Raw genomic sequence first — 19,212 nt, 5'->3', positions numbered from 1 at the left:
GGGGTGTCTCATTTCTGGAAGGATCAGTGGAAAGCCAATGGTCCCCAGGGCTGGTTAAAATCGAGAGGTGAGGGTCTGACGCCAAGGAAGAGACAACACCATGGCGGGGGAGGCCTTCCCCTCTCTTCTTGGAGAACCATAGAAGGAGAGCTACAGGGAGGGCTTTAGGGGCAGAATGGGTTCTGTGGGAAGGACTCCCCGATCCTTCCACCACCACGTTCCCATGGGGCGTGGACATCCTGGGAGTTGGCATCTGAGGCCATAACTTGGAGCCCGGGCCAAAGGGCCACTTTGCAGGAGGGTGGGCTCCTCCAACATCCCTTGGGGTGATGGGAGGTGGGGTCAGCATCAAGGGGAAGGGAAAGGAGGCCTGACCAGCGAGCGGAAGCTCAGCTGTGTTTAAGGAAAGAAAGGGAAAAGAGTGTCCAAGAGGAGGAGTCGAGGGCGGCCAGTCCAGGCTCCCTCAGCCTCTGGGGGGCCAGGGTCCCAGGAGCGGCTTGGCCTGGCAAGGGAGGCTGGGAATTGAGTCAAAGAGGCAGCGGCTGCTTTAAGCGGCTGCTGAAATAAGTGCCTCTCCATCTGGGGAGGGAGGGAAGGTGTTGTGGGCGGTGGTGCAGGGAGTCAGCCCCCAAGAAGGTCCCCGTGGAAGGGCTGCAGGGGGACTTGACTACAGGGAGAGGTATGAGAAACCCAACCGGGACAGGCCAGGGGACAGAGAAGAAGCCTTGCGGGGCAGCTCCGGGAGGGGGCAGGAGGGAAGCAGGGGCCAGCTATTCCGAAGAATGTGATAGGGAGGGCGGTCAGCCACAGCCCACGGTATGAAATCAAGTCCCCAGAGTCCCTTGTGTGAGAAGGCCAGGAAAATGTCCAACCTCCCCCCCACTCCGGGGCGCCTCTGCTCCTGGGAAGGGGGCCCCCAAGAGCAACTCTGATCTTTCTCAGCAGGGTCAGAGCCCAGTGGGAGCTGGGTGAGGGGAGGTGCTGACTGAGGCAGGAATGCAGCTGCTTCAAGGGGGCCCAGATGGCGGGAGCTGAGCTGAGCAGGGACGGACCGGAGGGAGGGCAGGGCAGGGCAGACCCACGGCTGATCTGGCGGGGAGGGCTGGTGAAGCTACCAGCACAGAGGCCCCCTAAGTGATCATCAGGAATGCGCTGGGAGGGAGGGTTCTGGAATGCAGCCCTCCTATACAACCCAGTGTCCTGCCTGAACCAGGAGGCCTACTCAGAGAATGTTCTTGTGTCAGGAGGGCAAGAAGTCTGTCTGCAGTGACTGACCAAGTTAACACTTTCCCTAGGGAAGGCAGGGCCCACAGACTGGTGTGGCCTGCGCAGAAGGCTGTGTGTGTGGGAAAGGCCCGGGGGGGGGGGGAGGGCCAGAGAGGGAAGGGACTTGGGGTGCTGGGCAGGCTCGCCGTGTGGCATGCTGAGACGTGCATCCCCCTGTAGCCAAATAGCCGGGGCTCCCCTGAAGGGAAGAGGGGTCCCGGAGTCAGCCCTGTGTGAAGGCAACAGGTGTGGGAAATTAGGGATGTGGACCCCAGATGGGAGGAGGGGGTGTTCTGGCTGACTTGGGACCTGGCTTTGCTGGGTCTGGCCCGTGAAGAGTGTCCTTGTCTTTGAAGTCATTCCCAAGGGACTGGGCTGGGAGTCACAGGCTGGAGATGGGTGAATGGTACTCGAAGGTGGATTGCGCCCTAGTTTATCTCCCCAATATTATCCCCGTGCTTTTGTCACACGTCGTCCAGGTGTTCTAGCCTGGCCTGTGGGGCGAAGGTGAATTCAGGGGAAGGCAGTGGTGGCGGTGGGGTGGTGGGGGTGACTAGCGTGGCAGGGCCATTAGTGAGGGATATCCCAGGGGAGGGGAGTCCCAGGCACTCTGGGTCCAGCTGCTCAGTGGCAGTAACAGGAACAGAGCGCCCTGAGGTCAGCACTGTGGGGAAGAAGGGGCCGCACCTGGGGTACGTGGGGCCCTGCCCCTCTGCACCTGGAGACGTTCCCTCCACTGCCAGCTCCAAGCATTTGGAAGAGATTCTGTTTGGGGTTTCCCTCGCAGAAGCAGCTGTGCGGGGACCCCAAGGCCACCTTGGAAACAACCAGTATTGTCCCTTGAAACAGTCACCAGAGGAGCCCGCAGAGCTCTGCTAGCCATGCCACTGTCACATGAACAGATTTCTGATACCCTTCTCAGGAAACCTCAAATAGAGTTTTGAAGCCACCCAAGATAGTGGATCTCATTACTTTATAAGACTCATCTTATTTTTTCCTCTGAAAAGTACTGTTCCTGATTTGCTATTATTCAACTTGGCTCAAAAAAAAAAATTAACTAATTAATTTTAAAAAAGTCACTCTCTCCTCAAAGGCCAAAGCTGGGGCCCACCGAGGAAAATCCAAACAACGAGCCCCCAGCAGTTCCCAAAGAGAAATCTCCAAGAGGATATGGGGTAATGGCACCACTGGCACAAGTGTGGGTCTCAAGGGGAGTTCTTTGCCAGGGACAGAGGCAGTGAGGGGAAAGGACCTAGTCAGGGAAGTCATGGTCACGGGGCAGGTGTCCACCAGGCTCTGTCCACATTCGATCCACAGAAATCACCAAGCCCTGATACAACACCACTCACTGGAACTTTCTCCACTGTCGAAGTGGCCGGGAGGGTCAGCCTCACACCAGTGACCACAAACAGCACCAAAAGACCATGTTTTCCCAAGATGAGGGCCAGCAAAACCGAGCAGGGAACACATCTGAGCCCACGGCATCCCACCAGTCAGTTTTGAACCCACAAGTCGCAGTGAGAGAAGGTACGTAGCACACACTTGCTGAACGGCACAGAGTCTGTGAAAGATGGAGGGTTTGTAATGTATTGATTTCAAATTTCAAATTTTATAACCACATAAAGTTAACCCCTTCCTAACGTGGAGAGTCAAGGGGGAGAACATTAAGAGGCTTATCCCTCAGATCAGATCCAGAAGAGGACTGAGAGGACTACAGGGGTCTCTGGGGGCTCCTGGTCACAGGTTTTGCTGTCATATGAGTCCCAGCTCGGGCGTTTTCCTCTCCGCGTGCTTACGGCGGCGGCCACCTGGCCACAGGGGGCAGACTGCTCATCTGCAGACAAAGGCCACGGCACCTCTCCACCTTCCAGGGCGTGGCCGTGACGACGGCCTGTGCGGCACACTTAGGACAGTCCCTGGCAGGCCGAGCGTGCACCCAGTGAAATAAAGAGGCGGCACTCCACGCGGGGGCTTCAACCTGGCTCCCTGGATCCACAGTGGGGAAGGGGAGAGGGAGGTCAAGCAAGCAAGGGGCCGAGGCCCCTCCCTTCTGACTTACCCAGAACAGCTCTGCTCTCATCTCTACCCTATCCTGGCCTTCCACCTCATACTGTATTTCGAAAACATTTTAGCTCTTAAAACGAGTTTGGAAATCCCCACACCAGGTAATGCCTAGCACGCCTTCGAGCAAATAAACTTGCCATGCATCTTGGATCCAGCTGGGCTTCCCCCGAACCGGCTGTCTCCATCCCAGCCCTCCGTGCCCTACTCCGACCCCCCCGAGGGCAGTGATACGCACCTGGTGAAGCGGACCTCACAGATATTGCACATGTATGGCTTCTCCCCGGTGTGGGTCCTCATGTGCCGCGGCAGCTTCCCGGCCCCCATGATGACTTTGTGGCAAATGGGGCACTGCTGGGAGGCCTTGGGCTTCAGCTTGCGCTCCTCCACCAGCGGCCAGGGCGGGAAGAGGCCCCCCAGGTGGGTGGCACTCAGGAAGTTGAGATAGGCACCGTAGTCACTCTCCGCCTTGATGGGGCCCAGCGGCCCCCCGGGAAGGTCGGGGAACATGTCCTTGAAGAAGTCGCTAGGGAAGGGGGGCGGTGGGGGTGGGGGCAGCTCCTCCTTCTCCTCCTCCTTGATCTTCCGGTTCTTGATGACCAGGTCCAGTGGCCCACTGTCCATGGGCTGCTCGGGCAGCTGGGCGAAGGCACCGAAGTCCCCTGGCCAGAGGTGCGGGAAGAAGTCGGGGGCGAACGGAGATAAGGAGGGTCTCCTGTCGGTGATGTTGGCCTTGGGGTACAGGTTCTCCCTCAGCAGAGATTCGATGGAGAAGTCCCGGATCACGCCCAGATGCCCGGGGCCGCCGGCCTGGAAGGAGTCGGGGAAGTCCCTGGGCGTGTCCGAGTAGGCCTTCTCTGTGAGATGGTCCGTCTTGGAAGGGCTTTGGTGGCAGTTGATGTCCTGGGGGTCAGGCAAGTTTTCTTGATCGGCAAAGTCCTCCGTGTCGTCATCGTCATCCTCCTCCTCTTCCTCCTCCTCTTCTTCCTCATCCTCCTCGTCCTCGTCATCCTCGTCGTCATCGTCATCCTCCTTGTCGTCCTCCTCCCCGCCGTCCCCGCCGGGCTCCATGATCTCCAGACACACGTTCACGATGCACTGGATCTCCAGCATCCTGGCGGCGTTGAGGACGTGCTTGACGTTGGAGGCGGTGATGGTGAGCGTGGAGGTGTAGGCGAAGTCCAGGATGGCGGCCAGGGCCTCGGGCTGGACGAAGTCGATCTCGTAGACGTACGGCTGGCTGGCTAGGGCGCCGGCCGTGAAGAGCTTCTTGAAGTACTTGCTGCAGGCCGCCAGGACGGAGCGGTGCGTGCGGTACTCCTGCTCCTGCACCACCAGCAGCACGTCGCAGAGCAGGCCATCGTGCCGCTGCTCGTTTAGGCTGCACAGGACCTCGCTGCTGTGGTTGGGGAAGGGAATGCCGATGAGCTCGTCGATGCCATTGGCCATGGTCTCAGCCAGAGCCCTGAGGGGATGCACAGAGAGGAGACCGGGGTTAGAGGTGTCGTCCCGGGAGGGGACCCCCAGCGTTGGGGCCCCCGGGGAGGCCAGGCTGGCAGGTGCGCTGCCCGCAGCACCTCTGCCTTTGCTTAAGGCCTCCCCCTCCACCAGGAGGCCGGCCCTCCTCCCCCTTGGCTTTGCCAAACACCCCCTGCAGCTCAGAGCCTGGCTTTTCACTGTCCGACATGCAGGCTCTCTCCGGGGACCCCAGAGGCCCTTGGAGTCAGGCTTCTCACCGGGCAGCTGGCATATGCCATGCAGCCCAGGCTGTGGAAGCTTCTCGCGAGCACGTTTTCACTGAATTCCACTTCATTAGCAAGCAGCTGCGAAACACCAGAATGGACCACGTGAGCCTCAACCGCTCTGTGTGCTACGGGGATGGCGTCCACCACCTACTCCCACGACAACCATGGGTCAAGGCCATAGGGGGAAGTTCTCTTACCACTCAGGGCTCCTGCTGGGAAAATGCTCTGTTTTTGTGTGTGTGTGTGTGGTTTTTGTTTTTTGTTTTTTTCCCCCAAACCTCTGACTCAGATAATGCATGACCCTCTTGATCCTATTGGCTCCTGTTAGGAGCTGAGCTGGGGTGCCCCGCCCACCCCGTTTATGTTGAAGTCTTAACCCTCGGTATCTCACAATGTGACCGTCTTTGGAGGTAAGGCCTTTGAGGAGGTGATTAAAGTTACAACCAGGTCGTAGGAGTGAGCCCTCATCTGGTCTGACTGGTATCCTTGTAGGAGGAAAGGAGGCCACAGACACACACGGAGGGACCACCCCATGAAGACATGGTGAGAAGACAAGTCAAGGAGAGAAGCCTCAGAAGAAACCAAACCTGCAGACACCTTGACCTTGCACTTTCAGCCTCCGGAACCGTGAGAAAATCCATCTCTGTTGTAGGAGCCCGGGCTGCTCTCTTATGGCAGGCCGAGCACGAATACAGCCACTAGGAACCTTAAAACCAATTTCGTGGCCCATTTTCGGCACAGGAATGGGGGCCTTAGGGCATAGGTTTTGCCTTGTGGACCTCACTTCTGGCTTCATCTCAGTTGATGAAGTTTCTCTCCTTTGGCAAATCTTGATCTTTTTTTTTTTTTTTTTTTAAATACTGACCTCCTCTATATGTATATCTGTGAGCTGTTTCAGGTATAAATACACATTTAAATTCCGTGTTAAATTCGAGTATCTTGTTCGTTAATGTATCCTGTCTGTATTCTGTTACCCTCAGGGAAACGCATCCCCTACAGGGAGAAGCCTCTTCTGAGACCCCTTAGCATTCTATATATATAAAAATGAAGTGTGGCCAGTGAGAGCCACCAGGAGGGAGAGGTGCAGGACAGAGGACACCAGGTATCACCTCCCTGCAGGGAGCAAGACTCACAGCCCAAGTCAGCAGATTCGACCTGGACAAAAAGCCAGCTCAATTTTTGTGCCACTACCTGGAGGACCCTTCTTCTTAGGGCAAAGCTTGATTGTGGCCCATGCATAAATCCTAGCAAAGGCCCGGCCCGTACCCCAGTGCGATTACAGTGGAGAGAAAATAAAAATAAAAACACAACATGAAAGCCTTGTGCTCCCATGGGAAGAGCTTTGGGGATCTCCACACTTTTATCTTCTGGATGTTTCTACCCTGGGAAGGCAGATGCAGTGGGAGGGGAGGAGCGAGGAGTGCTGGGCACACAGTATGTGCCCGGAAGGGGGTCTGGAGGTACCAGGAGCTTGGCGGGAAGTGCAGGGTGCTGGTGCTCCTTCCCCTCCCATCCCCTCCCATCACCAAGGGCCCAAGGCTTCCCTGAGCCATCCCACTGGGAGGAGGGGCTCAGAAGCTTTCCCAGAATGAAGGCCTTGCTGCCTTCCCACCTTCTCATCTTTAAAAGGGCCAGAGACCCCACAGGCTGTGCACTCATTCCCTAAACAGTCACTGGGTTTCTCCCTCCACCAGGCACTGCCCTGACCTCTGGGGACGCACAGAGAGCAGACTAAGAAGGCCCTTGCTCTAACCCAGTTTGCAGAGACGTAACTGTGATGAAGATACGCAAGATTCACCAAAGAGGAATGAGAGCTCCCCACACACCTCTCAGAATGGCTAAAATAAAAACAGTGATAACACTGAATGCTGGCAAGGATGTGGGGAAACTGGACCACTCAGCCATTGCTGGTGGGCATGCAAAATGGTACAGCCTCTCTGGAGAACAATTTGGTGGTTTCTTAAAAACCTAAATCTGCAGCTACCATATGACGCAGCAGGCCACTCTTGAGCACTTATCCCAGGGAAAGAAAGACTTGGATCTACGCAACCTCAATGCAAATGTTCCCAGCAGCTTCGCGTATAGTAGTCAGTAACTGGAAGGAACCCGGCTGTCCTTTAACAGGTGAATGGTTCATCAAGCCGTGGCGTGTCCATACCGGGGAGGACTAGTCAGCAATCAAAAGGAAGGAGCTACTGATACATAAAAATCCCTGGATAAGCCAGCGTGAGAAGAGCCAATACCAATAGGTTACATCCTGTATGATTCCATTTACATAATGTTCTCAAGGTGGCATAATTATAGAGATGCGGAACATGGGAGGGGTTGCTAGTGGCTGAGGAGGGGGCGGGGCAGGAGGAAGGTGGGCGTGGCTATCAAAGGGCCACAGGAGCGACCCTCCTGGTGACAGGAATGTCCTGTAATTAGACTGCGTCAAGATCAGTTTCGTGGTTGATGTCTTACTGTGATCTTGAAAGCTGTTACCATTGGAGAAAACTGGGTAAGGTGGACGTGGGATATCTGGATTATTTCTTAAAACCAAACGTGAATCAACAAATTACGTCAAAAATAAAAAGTTCAATTTAAAAAATCAAATGATAGGAAACAACCTAAACCAATTAATAAATCTTCTTCCACCCCAATGTTATTTATCATCTATCTACAGTAGTGGGTGAGGTGGTGGGGAAAGGGAGACTACTTTACTCAGAGTGGTCAGGGAGGGCCTCCTTGAGGAGGTGTCCTTTGCCTGGATGGTGAGAAGGATCCAGTCATGGGACAATGTAGGGAACAGTATTCCAGGCTTTGGGAACAGCAAGTGCAAAGTGGGCAGTCCCACCAAGGCGCTCTAGGTCTGGGGGGCCAAGTTCTGCTCTGAATGGCCCCATTTAACTTGGTTCTCGTCTACTGAGAAACCATTCCACTTCTACATCTCTCTGGGAGGCTCAGCTCCCCCTGAGGTCCTATGTAGGACTCCCCTCTTTCTCTCTGACCAAGGAGGGCATCCCCAGCCTGCGGGCTTCCACTGTCCGTGCCACAGAGTGAGTTCTGAGGCTCCTTCCTTCTCTGACACCCCAGGCCTCCCTGCTGTCATGGTGGGCGCCAGAGGGAAAGTGGAGGGCTTGAGAATCCCCGGCAAGTTGAGAGGCTCCAGGCTGGGTGGCTCCTTCACAGCTGCCATGGCTGCTGTGCGTCCCAGGTGGGCGGCTCGTTGCAGCCAGGTGCAACATGACCTTCTGTGCAGTGAGTAAGGGGACCTGAGGACCCTGGTCCCCACCGCCTTGGCCCCCAGCTTCCTGCTTCAGACACTCAGGCCTCCTAGGGCCGACTGGCAGGACAGGGCCGGGCCAACCTCGGCCAGCACCTTCTCTCCGCAGGAATGAGGATCAGGACCGTCATCAGGCCTCAGGCCTGCTCATCTTCACAACCACTGGGATTTAGCTCCTATCATCATCAGCGTCCCTATCTTACAGAGGCGGAGAAGGAGGCGCAAAGGATAAATCACAGAAACATAAAGTCATGGCATAAGGATCTCAGTCTGAAGCCTGGCTCCCCAGGCCAAGCTCTTAACCACAACCGACCTACCTCCTACCCCTGCTCCACAGAGGCAACCAAGAAGGGCCGGCGGTCCCCGCCATCACCTGAGGGGCCCAGACTCCGGGCATTCAGAGGGGCTCAGGCGTGGCTCTGTGCAGGAGGGGTGGGAAGGATTTGGGTCGGCAGGGGAGGTTGGCCTTACCTTCCCGGGAGGGCCACGCAGGCAGGGGCAGTGGGCAGACAAGGGCATGGCCGGACACAGGGGCTGCAGCATCAGGAAGACTTCCCAAGCAAGCTCCGGGACGCTGCCTTCGTCAGAGTGGGCAGTGGCTCCTCTGAGACCCCAAGGGGGACCCTAGAACTCACCCACTTGCTCCTGGGCAGCCTCCCCTGCTCCATGCCAGCAGCCCCCTTGCTGGGGGTTCTGGCAAAGCTCCGCCGGGCGACAGGGGAGGAGGGGAGAGGAGGAGACGGAGCTGAGGCTCCATCAGGCTTTCCCGTGGCACCTTCTGAGCTGACTGTCCACAGCACTGATCCCACATGTGCCCCACATCCTAGCCCTGCACCCTCTTTCCTCTAATCCAACACGAATCTTGCTTCTCAGCCTCTGTGCCTTTGCTCATGCCAAGCTCCTGGCTGGACAGCACCCACCACCCCGCACATCCAGCATCCTCCTTCTCCAGGGGGCCCCACACCACCCACACTTCAAGACTCCACTCAGATACCCTTTCTCCATCTCTCAGTTCAGATGCCAGGCCTCTCCAGCCTTTAATCTCCCGAACTCCTGATGACTCCAGCCATTTATCTTACTCTGCCTTGTACTGTAATGTATTTTCTGTGTCTTGGTGTTTCTGCTAGATTCTAAGCTGCTTGAGGGCAGACTGTCATTACGATGCTTAGCACGGTCCCGGCACGCGGTTGGTGAAGGTCTACGGCAGGGGCCCGGCAGCACTGAAATTACTGTTGTGCAGGTCTTCACTGTACAATGGCACCGCCTCTAAGGGCAGACTCAAAGTTGTCCCCCACCCCATGATTCCTGCCTCCTGGTAGCAAGGACTTATGGCCTTGAGTGGTCCCCTTCCTCATGAATAGGGCTGACCTGAGTAACCAATGGCGTTTGTGGACGTGATGGTGTGTGACTTCTGACAGGAGGTCATAAAAGGCTTTCTGGGGGAAGCCAGCTGCCATGTTATGGGGACACTCAAGCAGTCCTATGGAGAGGTACACATGGCAAGGGACCATGGCTTCCTGCCAGCAGCCAGCACCAGCTCACCAGCTGTGCAAATGAGCCACTGTGAGAGTGGGTCCTCTGGCCCCAGTCAAGCCTTCAGATGACAGTGGCCCCACTGACAGCCTGCCTGTAACTCTCCAAAAGATGCTGAACCGAAGGCACCTAGCCAAGCTACTCCTGAATTCCTGACCCGCAGATACTGTGAGATAGCAAACGTTTACTTTTGGTTTAAGTTTCTTGATTTTAGAGGATTTGTTATGCAGCAATAGGTGGCTTACACAGGGGCACTACTGACTTCACAGACATTATAGATATGCACTGTTGAGCAGATGGCGGTTAAAAGCTTCAGTCTAACAAAATCAGCGTTTTACAAGGCTGTTTTGATAGATGCAAGTAGACGTAGTGAGGAAATGGCACCTTCTCCAAATTCCCACCGAGCTGCCACATGGGCAGCAGGGTCCTTGTGCTCAGAGACACATCTCAGGTGATGGTTTGTAAATGAAACTGTGACTGTTAAGTATCAAGTCAAGATCAGTAAAATCCCAGAAAATCAGTTCTTTATGGAGAGCCAGGTTTTCTTGCTTGCTAAGGGCTTATTCCTTTAAAGACAAACACGTTTTAAATGTTTCTCAGAGAAAATTCTTACAATTATTTAAGCTTTCTCCCACCTTTTAAAATAGAGGAGACACAACCCACTGACCTGTGGGTTGGTGGTCAGAGTCTCATTGGAGCCCACTAGGGAATGGAGAGTGGCCGTCCCTAACTAAATGTCCCATCTCGCGTGCTCTTGGAGTCATGTCTGCTGGGACTGGGAATCGGGAACCCTTAGCTGTGTGACTTTGGGAGTCCCCTCTGCCTCTCTGGGCTTCTGTTTCTTCATCTTATCATCTCAAGGTCATGGAAAACCTGGTAACTATTGTCATGATTTCAAGAAGCTACAGGTGCAAAATGGAGATGAGGAGGGGGCAACAGGCCTGGGTGACCCTGGACACGAAGGCTGGCCTGCCTGCCCAGCAACGACTTTTCAGTGTGCCTTGGTTCACAGCTTTTGTCCCATTCCTGGAGGAGCGGATGTAATCATGTCACTGGGGGCTGTTTTTCCAGGCAGGAGGCGGGGTTGCCGCTCGCTATTTCATTGTCTCTTTGGGAAGAAGTGCCCCCTCAGTGCACTCTGGGAGCTTCCCTGGTGACCCTAAGATTCCCATGCCCTAGAGGGCCAGCAGACTGCAGTGTCCCCAAGGGGATGCCACGCCACACCCCCACCTTCCCGCCCAGGCCCTCTATCCCCTTCCTCCATCCCCTCCATCGCCCAAGCCCAGGGCAGTCCTGTCTCCAAGAATAACACACTCAGGAAAGAGAATCACACACACACACACACACAAACACACACACACACACAAAACCAAACAAAAACTCTCAGCAGTCGGGAGAGGCATAATGCAAAATATAAACCTCTGGTTGGGAGGGGATAGGAAAAAACCCCAAAGATCAGAAACACAGGGGGAAGTGGGAGAGAGGGGAAGAGGGGGAAGAGGAGCTTGGAGATGGTGGAAGGAGGTGGAAGAGGGAGAACGCAGGATGGGTGAAAACTTCTCCAATGTGGTCATCACTCCGGAGGACCTCCCCTGGGCCTCTGCCCTCCGGGGAAGGTTCTAGAGCCCAGGGAGGTCTGAGTAGCCTTGTCTGACCAAAGCAGCACTTCTCATCTCTGGGCCTCTGTTTACTCAACTGTAGAATGAGAACATTATTCACCCCAGGTATGGTGCTTGTGACCCTCTCTCTCCCAACCAGGAGGAGGGGGCATGCCATCAGTGTACTAGCTAAGGAGGGGAGGAGTGGTCCTATAAAAGAAACAGAAAAGTGGTGGGGGCAGGGCGATTGGAAGGGCCATCAGGAATATTCTATAAGGAATGCCTTATAGAAACCTGGCTTTAGGGGTGCCTGGGTGGCTCAGTTGGTTAAGCATCCAACTCTTGATTTTGGCTCAGGTCATGATCTCAGGGTCCTGAGACTGAGCCCCACATCAGGCTCCAGGCCGAGTGTGGAGACTGCTTAAGATTCTCTCCCTCCTTCTGCCCCTCCCTCACCACCTCCCGCAGCTCACTCTCTCTCTCCCGAAAGAAAGAAAGAAAGAAAGAAAGAAAAGGGAGGGAGGGAGGGAGGGAGGAAGGGGAAAGAAACCCAGCTTTAGAAGTCCTCCAGTACAAATTTCTTGAATGTGACTTGAATTTTGGTATCATTCTGTGTCCTGTTTCATAACCAGTCAAGCGAGCTGGCTAGCATTTACAATAATAATCGATACTAGCTACCATTTATGGATGGCTCGTAACAAGTCGGTCATTGCACCTCAAATTCTTCCTCAGCTGACACAGTTCTGAAAGGTACCTATTTTTCATCCTCACCTCCAATTTAGAGATCCAGAAGCCGGTATGCAGAGTGTAAGTGAGCTACCAAAGCCACAAGCCGGCAAGTGTCACGGCAGGATTTGAACCCAGGGGCACTTGGTGCCAACGCTCGTGTTCATTCCCCTCCACCATGCTGCCTCCTCCAAAGTCTAACTGGGATTTGAATGCTTCTCCCCAAAGCTTGTCTCTAACTTTGGAGATTTATCAGAGCCAGGGCCGAGGGATGTGTGCCAGGGGGCTGAGACCCATGTGTGTCAGGGGTCTCAGTGCCAAGTACAAATGAGAGGTACGGACAGAAAGGCACCAGAGACCCATGGCCGGGCGATCAGGCCCGGCTCTCAGGAGGAGCGGCCTTGTCTGTGCTGTGCAGGGTAGAGAGCGTTTCACCGGACAGGGGGGCGGGAAGAGCACCATTTGGATCTGGAAGGCTTTAGGTTTCCAGAATCCCCTCTGAAACTACGTTCAACCTGGATCCCAAGTGGGATCGTGGAAGAAGCGGTGTTCAGCCAGCAGGTGCCTGAAGGGGACTGATGGCCTTCTGGGAACAGGAGGCCCTACTCGGGGTGGTGGAGGGTGAGGGCCCGTTCTCAGACTGCCTGGGTCCACATCCGGGCTCCCCTGCTGATGGCCTCTGGCCATTACCCTCCTCGAGCTCGGTTTCCTCATCTGTGCAATGGGGATGACAGTCAGGTCTCTCCCTCGAGTCATCCTGTGGGTGTGATGACGTAAGGCGCGTGAAGTGCCCCTGGTACACAGTCAGCTCTCAAGAAGCATCCGCAGTGACGAAGTCCAGGAAGGATGTGAACCCCTAACAGATGTCTTGGCAGAGGGAAGTAGGACCTTACTGGGAACTAGTTTGCCTTTCGCATAGTTTTCTAGAAGCCCACACTATTTAAGCACCTCTCCCAATGATACCCCGAGAACAGCCTTTACGTGCTCCCAGGGCCACCCCTGGCTCGTGTAGGGCATGACAATCTTCCAAGGCCCTTCCATGGCTCTTGTCTCCTGTACTTCTAATCCAGGAAGTAGGCAAGGCTGGCATAAACTTTATGCCCATTTTACAGATGGGGAAAATGAGGCACAGACAGGAGCCTGTGCCCAAGGTCACACAGCAGATTAGTTAGAACTCACACCAGGGCATTCTAATGCCCCAGCCTCTGTCCTCTGATAGATGACGGTGCCCCCCGTGAGGTGCTAGTCGGGGACCCATGTTCTCGGACTGGTTTTACCAGGAATGTGACGTGCATGGTAGGCAAATGACATACTCTGGCTGCTCTCAGTTTGCTTATCTGGGAAACAGGGAAGTAATGGCCTAGATCTCACCTGCTCTAAGGCAAGGTCTGCTTCTTCTACATCTGGGCCATTTTCCGGATACCATCAACCAGGACTACAGTAGATGCTGAATGAATGAGATCGGTTCAAAAACACAGTGGGGATAAACCTGAAGTCGTAAAGGGCAGTAGGGTGGCTCCAGCCCTCTGCTTGGGGACACCTAGCATTTGAAGAGAGCCCTGTCATTCATAAGGCACTTATATTCCTTAATTTCATCCTTATTATGACCCCCAATGGATGGGGATCAGAGAGGTTAAGTGACCTGCCCCAAGTCACACAGCTAGAAAACAGCAGGGTGGGACTTGATGCCTACTCCAGTCCCATCTCTTTCCTGTCCTTGTTGGCTGCCTTGGTGGTGTGATTTTAGGGACAATTCTATTGCTTTGATCCACAAGCCCAGGATCTCTCTGAATCCTGCTCAGTTCAGCAAATCTGGGGCTGAGGATGATGCTTCTATCTGCCAAATCCCCAGGGCAGGCTGGCCCCAGCCGGCAGACTCCCGCTGCCCTGGGAGCAGCCCCACTGGTCTCGAGCCCCGGCTCCTCCCCTGCCTGGGCACGGAGCTTCAAAGCCACCTGGCAGAATTGGTGGCCGCCGTGAGGGTGAGGGGGCCGCAAAGGGGCTGGGAACATATGTGGCTTTCTTTTCCAGACCTGGTAATGAGGCTGGGTGGCAGCCACTCATATCCTACAGGCGGTGGTCTGTGTAGGCCCTGAAACCTGCAAGGGGCTGGTGGGCCAGAGCAAAAGAGGGGCAGGGGGGCCTGACCCAAGCTGCTGGCTAGCCCCACAGACCTCTGCCGGGCGGACCCCACCCAGCCCTTGGCAGTTCCCCTAAGCAGGGCAGCCACACCCCTTGGCCCCGGAATGCCCCGGGGCCTCGGCTGCCCCAGAAGCTGGGGCCAGACGTGTGGGCTGGGAGGCTGGGCCGGGCTACTTCAACTTCCAGCCTGCCTGCCGGAGCACCCCAGGCAGGGTGCCCGCAGCTGGGAGAAGCCGGCCCCACCTGCTCTGCCACCCGGCCAGGACACACCCAGAGCCCACAGTCCCCAGCGCGCCTCGGGCCTGGGGCTGGGAGCTGGCTGGTTTCTGTGAAATGAGTTCTGAGCTTCCCTCCTCTGCCAAAGGTGATGGCCATGCCAGGAGTTTCCTGACAGCTGGAATTCAGCTCCCCCGCCCCCCCCCCCACAATTGTGCTTCCCCTTCTCTTTCCTCCAATGCCTCATTCCCCGCCCCATCCACAGGACAAGACATGTGCGGGCCGGGCCAGGGGCCAGGCCTGAGAGTCAGGCACTCCTGGGTTCTCATCCCAGCCATGGCTAGGTTTTCTGTCCCTGTGGCTGGGGGTCTGAGCGTTTTTCTCCTGTAATCAGCTGCCCGAGTTCCTGCTTCACTGTTTCTCTGCTGAAGCCTCAGTCCACAATGCTTCGTGCAGTCCAGCGCTAGATTCTGAGACGCTTGTCCTCCTCTGCTCTTCTCCATACATTTTCCTAGGATCCCCAGTACAGAAGGAATTATTTGGCCTACTTTGCTGACGAGAAGCCTAAGCTCATGCCGGTAAACACACTTGCCCAAGGTCACAGAACTAGGTAAGAGACAAAGACCCCAGACCTCCTGCCTTGTAGCCCAGACTGTCCATGGTATCACGCTTCATCCCTTGCCAACGCCCACCCTCCCATCATCGCCACCTCCATCTCCCCCCACACCCTGCATTGGTTTGGTTTGATCAGAACAAGGTCTGGAACCACCCATAGGGGTTGGAGTAGGGGTAAAAGCCAGGTGGGCTTCTTTCCTCAAAAATTCTTACAGGAGTGAAACATACTCTAGGGGACAGACTTGAGGGGTACCTAGGAGGGGGGCCTGAGAGATGGGCGAGGAAGAACGGGGGGCGGCTCCGTACCCGGACGTTGGTGATGGAGGGACACGGAGGTATGAGTGTCAGAGCTGCTCAGTTTCTCCCTAGACGAACCCCTTCTTCTTTGCAGCATCTGCCTGCAAGCATCTGGGTGAATCCAAAGGGTGTGTGTGCCCCCAACCCCTCACCCAAGGGGTGGTGTGAAGCCTTTTACTTTGCAAAGTACTTTCACCGCCTTGATATTGTACCCGTTTTGCAGATCAGGAAACAGAAGTAAAGTGAGGTCAAGGTCATAAAGCAATGTGGTTAAAAGACTGTGGAAGAACTCGCATATGTGCTCCCCCCCCCCCAAACAAGGCCATCAACTTTTCTACTGCCAATGAGTAACCTTGCAGGAAAGATAGAAAGAGAAGGTTCTCGAGTGGGCTGCATAGCCTCAGGAACACAACGAGGGCCCTCTCCAGTGAGTTGCAGGGAGGCGGGAGGGGCTGCCAGCAGAGCATCCAGCAGGAGGGTCCCCCTGTGATGGCTGGAGCACCGGCCAGTTGGCCCGTGGGAGCCCCGGGCCAAATAAAGTGGTGCCCCTTCAAGCTGCTGTTCTTTCATTATTTATTCATCCTTTATTTATTAGAGGATGAGGTGAAGGGGGGCAGGGACGACTTGTTTTCTTTTAAGAAAAATTGCACACCTCTTTATGTTCAAAATAAAGGATTTACTACTTGTGTTTATTACAGGCGATTTCCTGAGCCAGAAAACTCCTTGGGAGGCTTATTAAACCTTATTAAGCCACTGAAAATTTAGATAATAAAATAAATCACTTGTCTCCCATAAACAGCTCTAGGCCCCGTGTTAGCGAGTCGCAGAGTCTCCGCTGCCTCTGGCTGCCTTTTCAGGTGCGCCGGCTGCTCAGCTGGCCTCCCCAGCGGGCATCAGCCTGGGCACCCAGCGCTGGGGGGCGGGGAGGGGGTGCGCCCACCCGCTGGGAGCGCCCCTCTCTTTAGCATCTCTGTCCAGAGATGCTGTCTCCTGCGGGGGAGGGGGAATGGTTTAGATTTTATTAGTTATTTAAGGGGTTGTGCATGGACTCTTGGGTTAAGTGGCACCTGATTTCCACTCTTCCTGGGGATATTTTAGTGTCTCTTCCAGAAGGCACCAAGGTGGCCGCAGAACTGGCCAGCCTCTGCCTGCTCTCTGCCCCTGCATCACTGTGAGCCAAGTGCCCACGGTGCGAAGCCACTGCACCGCCATAGGGGACTTTACAAGGGGAAAGAAGGGAAAGCCGGGGCCAGGGGAGAGAGCCATAGCTGGGGCTCAGAAAGGCCAAGTTGGTTTTGGGAAAGGGCACGAGGAGTAAGGGCTGAGAAATGCCTGGGTGTGCAGTCTGCAGAGAGGGGCTAACCCCTTTTGGGGAGGAAGTGCAATTAAAGCCTGCGTTTACAACTGATCTCTGCCCTGAGGCTGAATTACAGGTGACCTTGGACCAGCCAAGCTCCCTCTCCAAGCTGTAGTTTCTTCTTTAACCGAAGACCAGGAGACTGCTGCCTCAGACCGGACTGCTCTGTGCTATCCTCCAGCTAGTCCACTTTAAATATTTGGGTTCCAGGATTGATCCTTGGATTCCAAGGTCATGAACAGCTCAACTTCTGCTATCTTGGGGCTGTTTCACCCAACTGTGAATTTCCTGGTTCTGTGCAGCCCTCCCCTGCCAGGTGTCACAGGGACGTGGCCAGGTTACAAGAGGAAATAAGTGTGAACATACTTTGGGCTTTCAAAGGATGGGCGTTCTACAAACTCAGGGCGGGACGAGCATTTGACCACACAAGGCAGAGTGATGGAGTGATGGAGACCCAACAGGATGGAGACCCACAGCCTCCCTGTGCCCCCGCGGGAGGCTGAGGACACTGACTCTGCGTTTATCTCCCTGACACTCGGATGGTCCTGGAGCCGGGCGGTGGTGGGGCAGAGTCTGGAAGTCGCTTCTCCAGAATGTGCACGAATTCTTCACAAACAATCCCTCAGGCCCTGCGGGAGGCTGTGGGGGCACAGACAGAGACACCGATGGACAGAGAGACAACCTGTGGGAGACAGAGGGTTAATTCTGAGCTGCCTCCAACTGAGAGCAAGGGAATCAAACTGGTAACTGAGATGTACGGGGTGGGGGGGTGCTCGTTGGACACCAGTCGCTGTTCCAAATATTTTATGTGAGTCTCTCATTTAATCCTCTCAAAAACCCCACGAGGTAGCCAGTGCCATCATCGTTACCCCATTTTGCAAATGGGCAGACTGAGGTAGAGCTGGGACTTGAACCCGGGCGGCTGGGCCCCACGTGTCCTGAACGGGCCTCAAGGCTACCTCTCAGCTGGTAGAGTTTGCCCTTTCTACAGACGGCTGGAGCAGCAGGGAGGGAAGGGTGGAATTCCTGGCCCTAAGAACTCACAATACAGACTTAACCCTAGGAGTGCGGAGTGCCAGCCCAGAGGTGTGGACAGGTCCCCTGGGGGCAGGAGGCAGGGGCTCTGCAGGGGTCGGGGAGGGTACCCCACCGACAAAGTGATGTGGGGGCTGAGCTTGAAGGCGCCCAGGCAGCCAGGGTGTGGGGCAGGGAAAGAAGAACATTCTGGCAGAGAGAACAGTGTGTGGAAAGCAAGACGCTGGAGCTCAGCAGTGTTGGAGCAACGAGTAGTGGGGTGCTGGGCTTCATGGCTGTTGCTCACTCTTTGGGGAGTCTTGGGGGGGATGAGGGGATGGGAAGCAGGGAGGTGAGGCCTCCCAAACATCTGGACTGTGTAAGAGGCCACGGGAAGGAAGTCTGGGAAGGTTCTGGATGGGAGAGGAATCTGCCTGGCACTGCGTTTGAGGTCAGTGTCAGCAAGAGGCAGTCCCAGAGTGGGTAGGGAAGGGCAGCTGGAAACCAGCTAAGAGGCTGTACTTTCTGACCCATGAGGTAGCTCCCCATTATTCACAGCCACGTCCCTGCCCTTCTCTGGGTGCCAGACCTCGGGTGGGATTGGGTGGGGAAGGGCTCCAGCAGAGGTGGGGGCTGTGGGAGGCAGGAGGACAGAACCACACTCCCAGGCCTCAGCCCAGGTGTAAGCTGTCCTAGTTATGCCTCGGCCCTGGAAAAACACTTCTGCCTCCCTGCCACTGTCCGCCTCAGTGTGCAGACAGCGCCGGGCTTAGCCGCCCAGCTGGATGGCCTCAAGGATCCCGGCTCTGCTTGTGTTTTCCAAAGGAAGTGAAACCTCAGATTTGCCTCCGATCTTGCTCTTTTCTTCTAAGCAGGCGCCATCCACCACGAGAACCGCCTGGTGTTTGGCTGGGAAGAACCAACTGGAAGCTTGCAATTTTCAGGCTTAATTGCACAGTTACATAGAATAGTATTATATAGAACTTTTATTGCGCTGGGAAAGTCCAAGCATTTCCTTTTCCTATTTATACTCCAGCCCAGTCTCTCCTCTGCTGTAATGTCCTTCCTTGCCCGCTGCAGAAGTTGACGACTGTACAGTTCCAGAAGCCCTTTCCAAAGAAAGGACAATTAAGATGTGAGTGAAAACTCATTTGTCATGAGTGGTTTCCTCGTGGAACATCAGTCAATCAGTTTACAATGGTCATCAATTACTCAATTATGTGCTCGACCTGGGCTTCACGCTATGTAGGGTTTAAAACAAGACCCCAAACCCGCTTTTGGGGGGCTTCCAGCCTTTCTGAGCAGGTGAGACTAACCCACAGCAAAATATTAGGTGGAAACGGGAACGAAGAAGGAATCCAGTGTGGTCTGGGTGCT

General features: G+C 55.2%; 1 protein-coding gene across 1 annotated transcript in view; it reads right to left on the bottom strand.

The window, feature by feature from the left end:
• Window positions 1–19,212, bottom strand: part of ZBTB7C (zinc finger and BTB domain containing 7C) — a 280,877-nt gene that overhangs the window by 10,187 nt on the left and 251,478 nt on the right. The window contains exon 3 of the mRNA XM_040632533.1: window positions 3,566–4,792. Within this exon, the coding sequence (XP_040488467.1) occupies window positions 3,566–4,776 (1,211 nt within the window). The 5' untranslated portion in view covers window positions 4,777–4,792. The remainder of the gene's footprint in view (window positions 1–3,565; window positions 4,793–19,212) is intronic.

The sequence above is a fragment of the Ursus maritimus genome, unplaced genomic scaffold, assembly GCF_017311325.1.
Source record: "Ursus maritimus isolate PB19 unplaced genomic scaffold, ASM1731132v1 scaffold_18, whole genome shotgun sequence".
Taxonomy (NCBI): Eukaryota; Metazoa; Chordata; class Mammalia; order Carnivora; family Ursidae; genus Ursus; species Ursus maritimus.
Note: the sequence above shows the minus strand (reverse complement) of the source record. Positions and strands in the feature narration are given on the sequence as shown.